We start from the raw sequence: 17326 nt of genomic DNA on the forward strand, positions 1-17326 counted from the left end.
TTGCAATACATTCATTTAAATCAAAACATTTCATGGACCCTTAGAAATAGTACTGTGGATCCTTTATTTACTATTTAGCTAAAGTCAGCCTCCAAAAATCTTGTATGGACCCACCATTGGTTCATATGACTGATTAAGAACCACCGATATAGTGTTAGCATTCAGACATCAGTATTTTACCAAATCCTGCTGCATTTCACATGGAACTTTTGGTCCTCTGAGATCATCTTGTTGCGTAAGTCAACCTACCATTTTGGCTGTAAGTTTCACTCTGAAAAATTTGACTTGGATACTAGAAAATACAGGTACAATAGAGTGTTTTTGTTCATGATTTGAAAGGTGGTATATTTGGAAGCTGACAGTATATGCCAATTTGTGCATTAAAGGTCTCTCAAATGCTCAAGTTTGGAACATGCATATATACATCCACATGTACATGACAGTATATCTCTCTCTTCTGCATTCAAGAAATTAGAGATTTAGATAATTTTGAAACAAAAAGTTTGTCTCAGAGAACCCAGAACAGTCTCAGACAGGTTGTTATCGAAAAAGTTAAGCAGCCAGCTTGTCCACAGGTCATCTGAGGTCAAACGTATTCAATAACTGATTCAGGTCACTGCAAACTGTGTCCATGAAATTTGATTGACAACCAATGCAAACCTGAGAAAGACATGTAAAAATAAATGAAGATTGCTGGAAGGACCATTCCTGTTTTTCAGTGGTAGATTTAATCTTTTAACACTACAACATGACCAACCCTGGGTGCCACTAACAGGGTTCACTCAGTTGTAAACACTTATGCCATGTCTCCACCCCCACCCAGTCGTGGAGGTCTGTGAACAAAAGTCAAGGACTTATCACTTCCTCATTCAATGTCATAAAAACAAAATATATTTGGCTCTTTAGTTTCTAGTCTATGTCAAATAAAAATGTCAAACGAACTGTTGATAATTAGTTATCTCAGTACCATTTGTTAGGCCCAGGTATAGCTAAACTATGTTTTATGGGGCCTGTGGGGCCCTTTGTGACTTTCTGTACAACACTGTCAAGGTTATACAGGGTGTCCCAAAAGTCACTGATGGGTTTCAGTTTTGAATAACTTCTTTAATTTCACGAGATTTTGATACAATATAAAGGACGTTATGGAAATCAATTATTTAACCTTTTCCTTCCCTTTTCAGATATTATGTGCTTTCATTTGAATGGATTCATCAACAAACAAAAATGCCATTTTGGGGGTTCTGAGAGCCCAAGAACAGAGCACCAATGAGAACTGCAGCCCCCTGTAAGGTGCATGGTATGGTGTGGATTGATAGAAGATGAAATTATCGACCTTATTTCTTTGAGGATGATGACAGAAATGCTGTCACAAGACTGGAGAATGTTACAGAACCAGGATTGAGATCTTTTTGCACCCAGCCATTCAAAGTAGGCCTCCCACATGGTTCCAGCAAGTTGAAGCAACTACTCATACCACAAGAGAAACAATGCAGTTGCTATGGCAGAGCTTTGGAGAGAGAATAATCTCTAGCTATGGCAATGCTAACTGGCCTTCATGTTCCCCGGACTCGACTAGTTATCTTGTGGGGATAACTGAAAGAGAGGGTTTACATCAACAAACCAGAGACCCTGGTGCAACTGAAGGAGAACATCAATAGAGAAATCAGAGTAAGTAGTAGGGTCTGAAAATCTTGAGGGTATTATGGTGCAAGTCTTGAAAAGAGCACGGGCATGCAGAGCCGAAAATGGCTGTCATTTAAGCGATGTCATTTATCATATGTGATGTTGTGGTGTTGCAAAACTTTACTTGTGCATATTAATTTTCATTATGTCTTTTATATTGTAACAAAATTTCATGCATTTATTTGAAAAATTAAGGAAGTTATTAAAAACTGAAACACATCAGGGACTTTTGGGACAGCCAGTATAAACATAAAACCATTTTCCTAAAGTGTAAGGACCACAACCATTATCTGGCAAGCTCGGGATATGATGCGGCCCAGGTTTCTCAATTGTCCATTATTTCTGGAGACAGTCTAAATACATACTTAAAAATTAAAATAATCTACGGTAAGTAAAGAGCTAAATTGTATTTAACAAATTCAGTTTAATACACTTCTAAAGCAGGATCTGTTTGACATTTCTTAAAACGTATCATATTCCACAATTTATACAATATAATGTTTATAGGATGAGAAGTAAATGAAGAATAGTAAAGAACATGATTTTATTTAACAGTTTCAGGTACAAATTAATACAGTTCTAAAACAGTATGCTTAATCTTTATCAATCCACTTAAAAAAATAAAGAACAAAACTATTTTTAACACCCTGTATGCAAATTAACCAACTTCAGAAACAGGAATCGTTTACTTAATACAAGGTACAGTATATTGCATGATATTGCATAGTATTCTTGGATTTCTTGAGGCCAGATAAAAGGTCCTATGTATATTTATTGATTCCTTATATGTCCATACTTCATGCCTACATGAGTTAGATGAATATGTTACTTGGAGCATTGTTTTACCAGATACCATGTCTATTCCTAATGTTTACTTACTTTTCCAATAAGGGGTTTTATGTTCCACACTGCATATATGTGTGTATGTGTGTAAGTGTTTTTACTCTGTACTACATAAATACTGTCATATCACTTTATCTATGTAGCTGTGTGTTGTGTTGCATGCAATGCCATGCTTTTGAATGACTGTTCTCTTGTGAGGAGCTGTTAATGTTGAACAATATTATTATATATCCTTCAGACAGATAAAAAGTTAAAAGTAGCCCGTGCCACATAACAACAGCTATTGTCACCAGCACCAGCACCATCACCAACACAACTGTTAATAAAATATATAAAATTTGATTTAAGAAACAAAGAGAGCAAAAAAAAATTAAATATCTATATGTATATATAATCCAACTTACAAATCTGGAAGAATTATCATTCCTGGCTGTCTTAGCATTACCAAAAGCTGCAAGAGATAAAAAGGAAGGACTTGAAACAAAACCAGAAATATTTGGCACAGAAATATGTGAAAGAATATGTAAACCTTATCGCTTGATTACACCCAGCTCCTTTCTTGCCCATTCCACTGACAGAGTAACAGCTCTAATAATATATACACAAACATGTTACATACATTAAGTATATGCACAGACATTATATACATACATTAAAAAGTTCCTGGACTAGCTATGCTTAATGAAAATTAACTCATTTACCTCAGTTTTAACATGGGTCTCCTTCAAAACAGACACCTTGCACAGCAACACACCGGCCCCAGGATTCCTGCCACTTTTGGAATCTGGCCTGGAAGTCATTTCCTGTAAGCGAGTCGAGGACCACCTGTGACCTTTGAGCTGCATTTTTATTTTGGGGAAGAGATGGAACTCTGCAGGTGCTAATCTGGCAAATAGGGTGGGTGTGGAAGTGATACCATGTTGATTTTGGTAAAAAACTCATGAGTGAAGAGAGTTCAGTGACAGGGTTCATTGTCACTATGAAGAATCCAATTCTTTGTGCTCCACAGATCCTGTCACTTCCACCGAATGCCCTCCCTCGAGTGCTTCAAAACTTTGCAGCAGAACACTTGATTGATGATCTGGCCCTGGGAGATGAATTCTCAATGCAGAATACTGCAGATGTTGAAAAAAATGAAGAACATGCTTGATTGAGCAGCAGCTCTGTTGTGCCTTCTTCAGTAGTGGAGATGAAGGCCCTTTCCATTGTGACAACTGCTGCTTCATCTCATGGCTGTAACCCATAGACCCAACTCATCGCAGGTGGTGATCCTTGACATGAAGGATGGGTCATCAGTGGCATGCTGATAAAAATCTCGACAGACTTCGATGTGATGTCCATGACAAAACTGCAGACTACAACATACATGTGATCACAAAAACACAAATTTTACAACTTGTGAAGTAAGCACAGCAATGTTACTTGGCACACTGCCTCATGAAGATGACTGCTAGCTTTCACTGCACACTCAACCATGTGCTGCCATCTGTTGGTGTGCTACAGAACTAGTCTGGAACTTTTTGCTACCACCTCATAAAACACATACATATTACAGTGGCTCCTGCTTTATAAATCCACTGATGATAAATCCACCTGCTTAATGTATCCAAAATGGATTGGGACAGAATTTTTATACATAAAATCTCTTGCCTAATACATCCAGACCATCGCTTAATAAATCTAATTGTAGCTACTCCTTGCTAAAATTTCAACAAGCGACAGTGAATAAATGAAGTGCTTTTTTTTTTCACTTTTAAATACTGAGGGGTAGGCTCCAGCAGCCACAGCCAGCCAGCTGTCACATGGTACACTCCAGCAGCGCAAAATAGATCAATAAATATGTAGCAACTGGCAGTGGCTGCAGGAGTCTACTGCACAACCCTGTCATTCAAGCAAAAAAAGTAGGCTTCGAGATACCTCTTGTCAAAATTACATTCCCTTCTCATTCATTGGATGATGGTGTGTACCATGTGACTGTTGGTTGGTTGTGGCTGCTAGAGCTTACCTGTCAGTATTTAAGGGCAAATGGAAGCTTGGAAGAAGGTCTCTAGTCAGGCAATCAAACACTGTTGGACCAAAGCAAGTTTTGTTTCGGCTGAAGAATCAAATGAAGCCATAGATGTTAACAAAGATTTGATCCTGGCTTCACTGCCAACTGGATCGACTAAAAAGAAATTCAAGAACTGGTTGTCCATAGATGATGGTGCTGTTGTTGCCCCAGAGATCATCACTGAAGAAAACAAACTAGACGTGATCATTCATGACATTCGGTAATCTGAGAAGGAATCCAAAGGAGATGAAGCTGGTGATTCCGATGTTGATGTTGATGAAAGAGTTCCAGAGTCTGCAACACCAGCTGAAATGAGACACTCTCTAATTTGGTTAGAAAGTGGCCTTGAAAGTTTTGATTTCAGTGACAGGAATCTTTTTAGAACTCTAAAGGAAAAAATCAATGCAGAGTTGCGAACAAAGTGTCCAGCAGAGCAAACAACACTCGACAAATTTTTCATTCAGTGACATTGTTTACAATGTTTTTATTCATGTATTTGCGTAGGTTTGTATTTTAATAAATACACATGTTTAATCAATTGACGAATTTTGTTCCTTCTGTTAAAAAAATCCCTCATTTAATAAATCCAAAATAGGCAGTCCCAAGATGGATTTATAAAGTGGGGTCTATTGTGTATACCTTTTATCGTTTCCTTGTTTCAGACATTAGACTGCAGCCATGCTGGGGCACAGCCTTGAAGAATTGACCCTAGTACTTACCATTTTAAGTCCAGTACTTATTCTGTATGTCCCTTTTGCCAAACTGTTAAGATGAGGGGATGTAAACACAAACACACACACACACATGATGGTCGTCTTATATTTTCCATCTACCAAGTCTACTCACAAGGCTTTGGTCAACCTGAGACTATTGTAGAAGATACATGCCTAAGGTGCGATGCAGTGGGACTGAACCTAGAACCATGTGGTTGAGAAGCAAACTTCTTACCACACAGCCACGCCTGCACAGCTATGCCTGCGCTTATGCAATAATACAGTTTGTAGCAAGTTGGTAGAAGAGAGAATCTGTAAATTGATGCAGAACAAATATCTCAAGGGACCACATTTGCAAATGATTACAGTTACAGTTTGCAAACCAATATCCATTGATATACAAAACCAGAAGCACACATGAATTACATCCACACACACACACACACATTCCAAAATGTAAGATAAACAAACAAGCTTGTATTTTCAGTAAACTCATGTGTGTGTGAGTGTGTATCTTTTATCTTTTACTTGTTTCATTCGTTGGACAGTGGCCATGCTGGGGCATTGCCTTGAAGGATAAATTCACCCCATCGTTTTGCTGAACCGTTAAGCTATGTTGACATAAACAAACCAGTTGTCAAGTGGGGGTGGGGGACAAACACATATACAAAGACATCAGACACACACATACACACACACTACTAAGTTACAATGAAATAAATAAACCAACACTGGTTGTCAAGCAGTGATGGGGTGGGATAAATGCAGAAAGACACATAGATGTATATAGGTATCTATATGAGCTTCTTTCAGTTTCCACATACCAAATCCACTCACAAGCCTTTAGAAAGTGCCATGCAGTAGGACTGAACCTGGAACCATGTGATAAGGAAGCAAACTTCTTACCACACAGCCACGCCTGCACCTATAATACCAATTACATACTAGGGGTTTGTATAATAAAGAACCATTGAAATATTGGGGTTGATATAGTCAATTAGCTTCCCCCACCCCAAATTCCTGGTCTCTGCTCAGATTAAAATCTTTAGATTGAAGTGAAAGTATTCATTATTTCCACTCTTAATATTTAAAGAAAGAAAATTTTCAGGATACACTAAATTCCATTACAACTGGCATCAGATCAACCAGCCTCTTTAGAAGGAACCTGGGGTTATTATCTCCGGCAATAATGTTAACACATTACCAATCTTCTAAATTCTTCAACTGTCCACTCCATTAACCTTTATCGAAAGCAACAGAACCTGTTTAAAGAGAAACATGTTGTACATCGACAATCATCTCATAAATTCTTTGAACATTTCCCCGCAAGAGAAGCAGAACAACTTTAGCAAAACTACCAGGGAACTAACACTGCATGTGTAAATATGTGCTGTTGCCAACTGGAAATCTCTGAAGATTTTGAATCCAGAATGGAACGAGAAAGTTATTCCATTCTACTAGCACGACGACCATCAAAGGAATAGTATTTGTATCTGAGTTCAATTAAACTATAATTACCACAAGCAACAGAGCTCTTCCAATATTTTCACAAGTTTTAACGTTCAAATTGGTATTTGGATGATTGTTGACAGAGAGAACAGACGAAAAAACAATAATAATAATAATGATAATAATAATAATAATAAAAATAATAATCATAATAATAGTCGCAGGAGTGGCTGTGTACTAATTAGCTTGCATGCCAACCACATGGTTCCAGGTTCGGTCCCACTGCATGGCACCTTGAGCAAGTGCCTTCTACTATAGCCTCAGGCTGACCAAAGCCTTGTGAGTGGATTGGTAGAAGGAAACTGAAAGAAGCCTGTCGTGTATATATATATATATATATATATATACATACTTTATTTAAAAGCAGTAGAAATATAACAAAAAAAACCGTTACTCTGAGTTTCACGTTCCCGTTCATCGTCCGATGAACGGGAACGTGAAACTCAGAGTAACGGTTTTTTTTGTTATATTTCTGCTGCTTTTAAATAAAGCACATTACTCTACCTCTGGTATTTGAGTACTCTTTTTCCCACCTTGTAGCACATTTCATGTGCTTACTCCGATATATATATATATATATATATATATATATATATATATATATATAGAGAGAGAGAGAGAGAGAGATTCAAAATGAATATGGTACTTAAGTTTTGGCACCAGAATTAAGTATGGAATTATCCATACAATTTCAAAATAAGGTGATTAAAATCAAAATAAGCAACAAGGATATCCAAAGTTAATGTAGTACGATCGTTTCATGTGACTCCATTTAATTAAGCAATGTGAACATTACATCAAATATAAAATGCAGAGCAATCCTCAGCTGTACAAAGATATAGAAATTTACTGAAATTACATTTCAACAGAAGGACATATTTTTATAACTACATTTAAACACTCCAAGTAGGAAGGAAGAATACAAAAAACCATTTTGACTTAGCCAGACCATACAGACTAGTAAATAATTCTAAGCAGATTTTTAACTGTCACTGATTGTATTTGTTTCTGGATCATCTTATCAGACCTATTGATTCAAAGCTTAAGAGGGCATTACTTTTAAGGGGTAAACAGTATGGACAGTAAACATGGATGATATAGTTATAACATTTCTTTGGGTTTGGTGACAAACGACTATAGGTGAGGGGTTTCTATACTAGCAGACCAGTTTATAACGGAGAGGGGGAAGTATTAACATAAGGCACCTAGGTCAAAAGTATATAAAATAAAGTTATATACTTCCTGGACCAGGCTGGGTGTTGTGCTCTTGAGCAAGACACTTTATTTCATGTTGCTTCAATTCACTCAGCTGCAGAACTGAGTTGCAACATCACTGGTTCCAAGCTGTATTAGCTCTTGCCTTTCCTTTGGACAACATTGGTGGTGTGGAAAGGGGAGGCTGATATGTATGCGTGACTGCTGGTCTTCTATAAACAACCTTGACCCAATTTGTGCCTTGGAGGGTAACTTTCTAGGAGCAATCCAATGGTCATTCGTGACTGAATGGGGTCTTTATGTTTAAAAACATGTATATGTGTGTGTACCCTGACCATGCTGGAGCACCATAGACATTGTCTGTTGTTGTCCAACTAAATTACACTTCCTTTCACACCAAAATATTTATTCATGTTGAGAATATTAAAAGACTCAGATGATATAACAGGGTGGGAGCAGAGTGAGAGCAGGGTGGGTCCAGACACAAATACCAAAGAAATCAAAGAAACACAATCCACATAATGTTATTAATATTAGTAGAAATTCTATCAAAATGGTAACAAAAGAGGGAAACTATTCTCCTGCCTCTTGTATCAAAGCAGAAATATGTTTGATCGTATGGTGTCGGTGATAAGACAGAATATGACCCTATCATTATAGAAGAGGTCAGCAAACAGTTCCTGCTATTCTGCTATGTGTACAAGTACACACAATCTTTCTGTGTGTCTGTCCATCTTTGTGACTCTGTTTCTCTCTCTAATTTCTTATTTTGGTGTCTAGTGGACACAAAAATATTTAAATATACATTACCAATTTTATGTGTACAATTCATAAGATATCTATGTATACATACACACATACATAAGTTACACACAAACTTTCAGCTTTCATCTCACATTTCTATATCAAGCGATGAAGTAGTTTTTGAATGAGAGGTCAACTAGAATTTCAGCCACAACATCTACAATTATTGTGACAAAGCAGCCTGCCTCGTAGAAGTTTCTATTGCTAATTTTCAAAGGGTATAAATCTAACATGGGTGTATGAAGATTGTAGGGAGACCAGATACCAAAATCCCATCTCGGCCTCACACATGGGGCTCAACAGATCACATCAGTAGGTTCAGCACTATTTTGGTAAAGAGAGTTGCCAAAATAGCATAGAATCAAGCACCAGACTGTATTAGAAACTGCAGTATGGATGTACTATAAAGTTAAGTCCTGGACATTTGTCTTGTGGAGCAGTGAAGCTGTGGAGAGTTGTAACTTTGGACAGAGGCCTGTTGCAGATATTGTGATCTGGAGCCAGCTGAACATGAACCATATATTTATTCTTTTACTTATTTCAGTTAGGACTATTTCTTTTAGAAATCAAGTTCTTATTTCCTCATTTGTTTTACCACTAACAACAACAACAATAATTCTTTTTACTATAAGCACAAGGCACAACGACCCCAGTGCTCCACTGGTACTTATTTTATCGACTCCAAAATGATGAAAGGAGAAGTCGACTCAGCGGTTTTGAACTCAGAATGTAAAGACAGACAAAACGCCATTAAGCATTTTGCCTGGCCTGCTAACAATTCTGCCACCTTATTACCTTAATAATAATAATAATAATAATAATAATAATAATAATAATAATAATAAATGATAATAATAATAATAATAAAGAATTTCAAGTTTTGGCACAGGGCCAGCAAATTCTGTGGAGGAGATAAGCTGATTACATAGACCCCAATGTTCATTTTATCGCCCCCGAAAGGATGAAAGGCAAGGCAAAGTTGACCCTGGTGGAATTTGAGCTCAGAACCTAAAAGACAGATGAAATACCGCATGTTACAATTCTGCCAGCTCAATAATAATAATGGAATCATTGCATACAGTGCTCAGCTACCCTACAACCTAAGTTACAGAGCACAAAGGAAAAACAATCAGCACTAGTTGTTAAGCATTGGTTGTAAACATGAACACACATATACATGACAGGCTTTCGTACAATTACCATCTACCAAATTCCACTTACAGGATGTAGGTCAACCCAAAGCTATACTAAGAAACATTTGCCCTAGACACCAAGCAGGGAGATTGAATTTGAAACTATGAGGTTTAGAGACCAATATCTTAATCACATAACCATTCCTGCACCTATTACACACGCACACAGACGCACATTGCAATGTAAGAGCTGTAAGGTAGGTTGATTTCAAATTTTGGCACAAGGCCAGCAATTTCGAGGAAAGGTGTATGTTAATTATGTCAACCTCAGCACTCACCTAGTACTTATTTTATCAGCCCTGAAAGAATGAAAGGCAAAGCTATCTTTGGTGGAGTTTGAACTCAGAATGTGAAGATGGACAAAATGCTGATAAGCATTTCACCCAACATGCTAACAATTCTGCCAGCTCACTGCCCCACAGTTGTAAAGTATATTGTTGTATATTTTACACAATACAAACATTATTTCATGTAGAACTCAGTACATTGATTAGGACGTATAGATGTATTTATGATATGAAAAGTTGGTTGTCCATTCTGATTTTTGCTTAATCCTTGAGCATTCAGATTAATTTATCAAATGTAATGCTTATTCATCCACATTTTTAAAAATTAATCATGTATTATCTTGTAGCTTTGAGATTTCAAAGATGTGATTGTTTGTTTTAAAAATATTATTGTAGGGTAGGTGTGAGAGGTTGGATCTGATCTCTTTGAACATAAAATAAGTAGAACAATTTGACCAGAAAAGGGTTAAGGCTTAGCTGTTCATATAAAACAGTTGAGATTTTTAATGTAAACAATTTTTATTATAAATGAGTCAGAGTTCATAATTAACATTTAGAGAAAGAAAAAGAACAGGGCTTCACATTTAAGGTACTTTAAACCATGTAAACGTTACTTACTGAGAAATAATGTTAGTTAACGAAAGAGCTATCTCTCTGTTACCAGTTCCTACCTGTTAATCCTTTAGCACTTGGATTACACTGCTGCATATAATGTTTATTTATTCACATTGTTTTGAATTAATGATGCATTATCTCATATCTTCAAGAGGTCAATAATATTGACTGTTTTTAGAATGACATTGTAGGATAGGAGTAAGAGACTGGATCTGGCTACTTTGAATTTAAAACAGCAAGAATATTTGGGTGTGACATGGTTGGATTCAATGCTAAAAGGTTAAATGATTATCTGCTATTTAATTCACAGATCATTCTCCACAGGTATGTTTCAAAGGTAATTCCTCTGGTCTCTTAGTGCTAACAGGCTAGGTGATGATGTTAATGTAAAATAATGTAGCTAATTATGTCATTATCATTTGATATTTATCAATAATAATGAAGTCAAAAGATATAAGCTATATATAAATTAACAGTAAAGTTTATTTAATATTTTATAACGAGAAAATTGAGACAGATATTGGGCGATGCAGAGGGTGGGAAGTGTCTCCTGAATTGAGCTTATTTTTCTGTCTCTGCTTATAATACACACACATTCACACACTGACAATGTACACTCACATGCTATGTGTGTATGTAGAAAGACTCTCCAACACGAATATGCCTCTGCATGAACATGTGCTCATAGAAAGGAAACTGTTACCATATGTAAGTATATATGTCTATTGAGAGAGATGAGGATGTACCAACACACACACACACACACATATATAATCCATACAAAGATGTGTAAAGCCAATGCATATACTGCAACAACAACAACTGCACAGGTTGATGATAAAAGGAAGCCAGTAAAAGCAAGGACAACGTTCTGATGAAACGACAACAACAACTATGAAGAGGTGTTTATATTGATTAAAGTAAACAAACCTGGAGCAGATTGTCATCGCATTATGCAAACTATACGGATGACATGTAAATATAAACATCACTGCAACTGGTTCTGCAGATTGTATGCACATGTGCATCTCTCTATATACATATGTAGGCGTGTGTGTGTGTTTAGACATGTATTTCTTCAAGAAATACAAATATCGAAGAAAGGAAAAGTCAGTAATGCTGGCAGAGAGCTTCTTCAAATGCAGTCTCTGAATGCAAGACTTCCACTCCCATGTGGGCTTGTGCACCGACAGCAGACACTGCACCGCCATCAACAGCTGACACAAAATTCTCCAGGCACAGATCCATGGTCTTTCGAGACCGACAGACGCCTACCTATCTATATGTATATACGTGTATGTGTGTGTGTGTGTGTGTGAGAGTATATACATTCATGTGTCTATACTTGCATGTTTGTGCTTGTACATACACACAAACACATGTCTGGTGATGTGTGAGCACCTGGTGCACATCAGCATGAACATATATATGTGTGCGTGCAAATGCAGGTGTATATATATATATGTGTGTGTGTGTGTGTGTATATATATACATATACATAAAAATATATATATATATACACCTGCATTTGCACACACACATATATATTATAGTCTATAAAGCTCAATTTAATTTTAATTTTTTATAAATTGATTTTAATTGAGATTTTACCTGTAATTTTGAATTTTGTCCCTAATATTATTATACATATACATATATATATACATATACATATATATACATATACATATACACTTGTGCATACATGGGTATATGCATGTGTGGGTGCACACATGCATATGGCAAGTGAACAGGTTGATGACCAATGTACCAGTCGGGTCATGGGATGGTACTGTTGGCTCCTAAAACGCTTTATTGTACCATTTTATATTGCCTGCTGCTATCTCTATGCTCTCCCTCCCCTCCTTAGACGGTCAAGTAAAACCAGCCATAATTCCCTTACTGACACCTGTCCAACCTGCAATTATGCTGGTTAGCTAACCTACCAACTTACCTCCTCCACCCCACCCCCCTCTGACATGTGCATCCAGTGTGCATGGATTTATTTGCTACTTGTCTCTTGTTTATCAATTGTCTGATATGTTTGCTCCTACAGGTTGCATCTGTAATGTGACGAAATGCATTGCTGAATACTGAAACATATGTAACAACTGGAATAAGTGATTACCAAGTTATACCCATGTGTTTTCCTTTCATATCTATATAGGTTTCATCTTTTATCTTTTACTTGTTACAGTCATTAGACTGTGGCCACGCTGGGGCACTACCTTGGAGAATTTTAGTCGAATGAATCCACCCCAGTACTAATTTTTTTTTAAGTACTGGTTCTTATTCTATCAGTCCCTTTTTCCAAACCACTATGTTATAGGGATGTAAGCACACCATCATCGGTTGTCAAGTGATGGTAGGGGACAAGCACAAAGACACACACACATACACAAGCACACGGCAAGCTTCTTTCAATTTCTTATTTCTTTACTGCCTACAAGGGGCTACACACAGAGGGGACACACAAGGACAGACAAAGGGATTAAGTCGATTATATCGACCCCAGTGTGTAACTGGTACTTATTTAATCGACCCCGAAAGGATGAAAGGCAAAGTCGACCTTGGCGGAATTTGAACTCAGAACGTAGCGGCAGACGAAATATCGCTAAGCATTTCGCCCGACGTGCTAACCACTCTGCCAGCTCACGGCCTTCTTTCAATTTCTTTCAATTTCTGTCTACTAAATCCACTCACAAGGCTTTGGTTGGCCCAAGGCTATAGAAGACACTTGCCCAAGGTGTCATTCAGTGGGACTGAACCTGGGACCATGAGGTTGGGAAGCAAGTATGAGAGTAAAGAAATGGGTTGGAAAATCCATAAGAATTCAAAGGGCCAGAAGGCTATATCTTCCTTCAATGATTCATATTTTAGCATTGTTTCTATGGCTGAATGCCTTTCCTAATACCAAGCACTTTGCCGAATGTACTGGGGGCATTTTTCATGGCACCAGCACTATAGCATTTACTTTGCCATCAGCACAGCTAAAGAGTCCACTGTCTACTGTAGTTGTGCACAGGCATTATTGGAATCATTTGCCAACCATTTGCAAAGTGTTAAAAACAAACAAAAAACAAACTTATCACAGGTCGTTCTCAAGCCATACAAAGGCAGAATTATGTGGTGTATATATTCCCCGCTCCCACCGGACAGGGACAGTTTTTGTAGAACCAGCACTTCCAGTGTCACTTGGTCGTTTGCAGAATGAAGGAGAGCACCTGTGATGGATGGGACAGACTAACTCTGAGAGGATCTTAATGGAGAAAATAACAGAAGGAGTAGTGTTGGGGTGGGAATAATGAAGACAGATGGGGGGAGGGGGTGGAAGAGTAAACGCCAGGGAATTGTGTGAAGAAGAGGGGGGAAGAGACAGGGTGATAAAGGCAATGACTCAGGTTGAGTAGGTGGGTCCAATGTTGGGTGGGATCAGTCTTTCTGATGTGCCAGCATGGGTAGGTTGGACTGTTATTATTGAAGCTAAACAGGTTTATTGCTGAGAAAGGGTAGGGGCACTGCTAGTGAAGGGGGGTAACAGGAGAGAAATTGAGCATCAGAGAGTTAGTGAGAGAGAATTAGAGAGAGAGAGAGCAAGATTAAAATTTAAAATACACTCTGGAATTGTCAAAAACAAGCGTTAAAATAAATAAAATAATGATGAATAATACACACATACATGATGAACAGCATGAATAATAATTACAATAATATCAAATGTTTTGGTACATAACTTTTGGCCCATGCTGTATATACATACATACACACACACATACACATATAATGCACCAACTGCACACATGCACACGGACGAAGGTAGTAACCTGTAAATATACACACCCACTGGTGCAACAATCTCTGTATACACACACAGGCACACATATAGCTTAGCATATTCATACCCAATCAGCTACATAAATTCTGTATGCACATTCACACTGATGCACTTGGCTATGCATTTATACATACATCAATGCACCAAGTTCTGTACATACTCAGTGCACCAAACACAGTATATATACCAGGTTGAGGAAAAAGTTTGTGTGCTGGGTTAACATAATGATCTTCTATGCAAGAATTTATTCAAAAACAACAACAACTATTCTTCAAAACACAGCACGCACATACATATATATGTACACACACACACACACACACACACACATATATATACACATATATATACGTAAATATATATGCGTGAATATACACTAAAATTAGTGCAGCTAGCGCTAAATATGCACATACTACAATCAATGCACCTAACTCACACAACTCTTTCTCTCCCCCCTGTGAGTAATATATAGATATATATATATATATATATATATATATATATATATATATATATATATACATATATGTTTGTATATGTATATATATATATAGATATATATATATATATGTTTGTATATGTATATGTATATGTATACACACATACACAGACAATATCTATTGCTTTCTATATACGTACATATACACAAACACCCATGAACTCCCTGCCCCTTCTCTCAATATGCATGTGTGTGTACATATATATGTAAACGTATATATATATATATAAATGTGCATATGTAGAATTCATGCAGAGTGCATCTAATTGCACATAAACACAATTAGATATATCAATAAGCATTGTGCTGCACACATGCATTAGTGCAGCTAGCTCTGAATATAAACATATAGATATGAAAGAGCTCCAAGTGGTGTGTGTAAACACACACATACACACATATATATGCAATAGTAAATCTCATTCTTAAAATATGCATATACAAACACATACCAGGCACAATTTAAAAGGCAGCTGCACACATGCAAACGCACACAGATGTGCCACTAGGCAATTTATGTGCAAACATACTGACGTGAAACTAGACATCTGCACACAAAATTGGAAATTTCTGAAGATAAAAAGAAAATTGTAAGAGTTCACAGCAATGCACCTTGCAGTAAATGTGCAAACAGGTACATAAATGCACACAACGCCACTGCACCTGTGGCTGCCTCTACTGCACAGACACACACACACAGAAGCAAACATACATATACAGACACATGCACACGCACAAATATATTAACTTGGCTGCACATTTGTGCACTTAGCTGTGTATATACACACCTTTAAGCACACAGCAATATACACATGCAATTGCATGGGCATAGAAATCTACATACATAATAGACCCTAGAAATTATGTGTGCGTATGTGTGTGTGTGTGTGTGTGCAGGAGAGACCGTCGCAGGTGCAGTGGCACACACACACGTATATATGTATGTATGTATGCATGTATATATGTGTATATACATACAGGTGGAGTGGTATATATATATATGTATATGTGTGCATATATTTTAGATATGTATGTATATGTGTGCATGTATATATATATATATGTGTGTGTATATATATATATATATATATATATATATATATATATATATATATATATATATATATATATATATGTGTGTGTGTGTGTTCCGAGCTCTGAATATAAACACATACATGAGTGCTTCAAGTGGTGTGTATAAACGCACATACAAACATATGTGTGAATGTACGTGTGTGTGTATGTTGTGTGTGCGTGCGTGTGTGTGTGTGTGTGTGCATGCTGGGGTCTATTTGTTCAGCTAAACCTTTCAAGGCAGTGCTCCAGCATGGCTGTAGTCCAAGTAAAAGATAAAAGACCTATGTATGTGCCGTCATCATTATCCCTTAATAGTCAGTTTCCAGGTTTGCATGCACCCCACCTCCCCACTATACATATATATATATGCCATTGCCTAGAAAGAAGCGTGACGTGCCTTTGATCCTTCTCACCCATGCTGGTGTCACAAGAAAATAGTAAAGCCTGCACAGAGTCCATCTATATACATATATATATATATATATATATATAAACAAAGGGTTCATCTAGAGAGTAGGAACGTAGCTTTCAGTTTAGTCTTGTGAATAGCACAACTATTCTAGCCATCAAACCATCATAAAACACTCTCTCAGTAATCTCATTAGTGGGGTTGGTGTGAGGAAGGACATCCAGCCATAGAAGCTGTATCAAAACAGAACACATGAGATGTAGTCTTCCAAGCAACATAGGAAAGTTGCTACTCTGAGTGGGTGTGTCCTACTTCTAGCTAACAGTAAAAGCAGATCTAAAACGATATTGATGGTGGCTTGCATAGGAATAAGAGTGAGTTCGTGTGTGTGTGTGTGTAGGGTGGCCCAAAAGTAGGTTTACAGTTATTCAACTATCTCTTTCGCATTCATATATTAACAGTTTAGATCTTAATTATATTAAAAAAAAAATACGAAACCATTATTCTATGCTAATTTAGATGATTGTAAGATAGAAATTTAAATGTAATAAAATGTTTTAGCGGAAATTTAAAGTGCCTACGTGATAACTGTAA

At 37.0% G+C, this 17326-nt stretch overlaps 1 protein-coding gene and 1 long non-coding RNA gene across 2 annotated transcripts in view; one reads left to right on the forward strand and one right to left on the reverse strand.

The window, feature by feature from the left end:
* The window catches only part of LOC149132373 (uncharacterized), a 120360-nt gene extending 117421 nt beyond the window's left edge, over positions 1-2939 (forward strand). The window contains exon 3 of the long non-coding RNA XR_016244647.1: positions 1182-2939. This is a non-coding gene — a long non-coding RNA (uncharacterized LOC149132373). The remainder of the gene's footprint in view (positions 1-1181) is intronic.
* The window catches only part of LOC106882585 (unconventional myosin-Ia), a 358922-nt gene that overhangs the window by 61043 nt on the left and 280553 nt on the right, over positions 1-17326 (reverse strand). The window contains exon 7 of the mRNA XM_052974157.2: positions 2931-2977. Coding sequence (XP_052830117.1) covers positions 2931-2977 — 47 coding nt within the window. The remainder of the gene's footprint in view (positions 1-2930; positions 2978-17326) is intronic.

This window comes from Octopus bimaculoides, chromosome 16 (genome assembly GCF_046866305.1).
Source record: "Octopus bimaculoides isolate indiv1 chromosome 16, ASM4686630v1, whole genome shotgun sequence".
NCBI classification, from domain to species: Eukaryota; Metazoa; Mollusca; class Cephalopoda; order Octopoda; family Octopodidae; genus Octopus; species Octopus bimaculoides.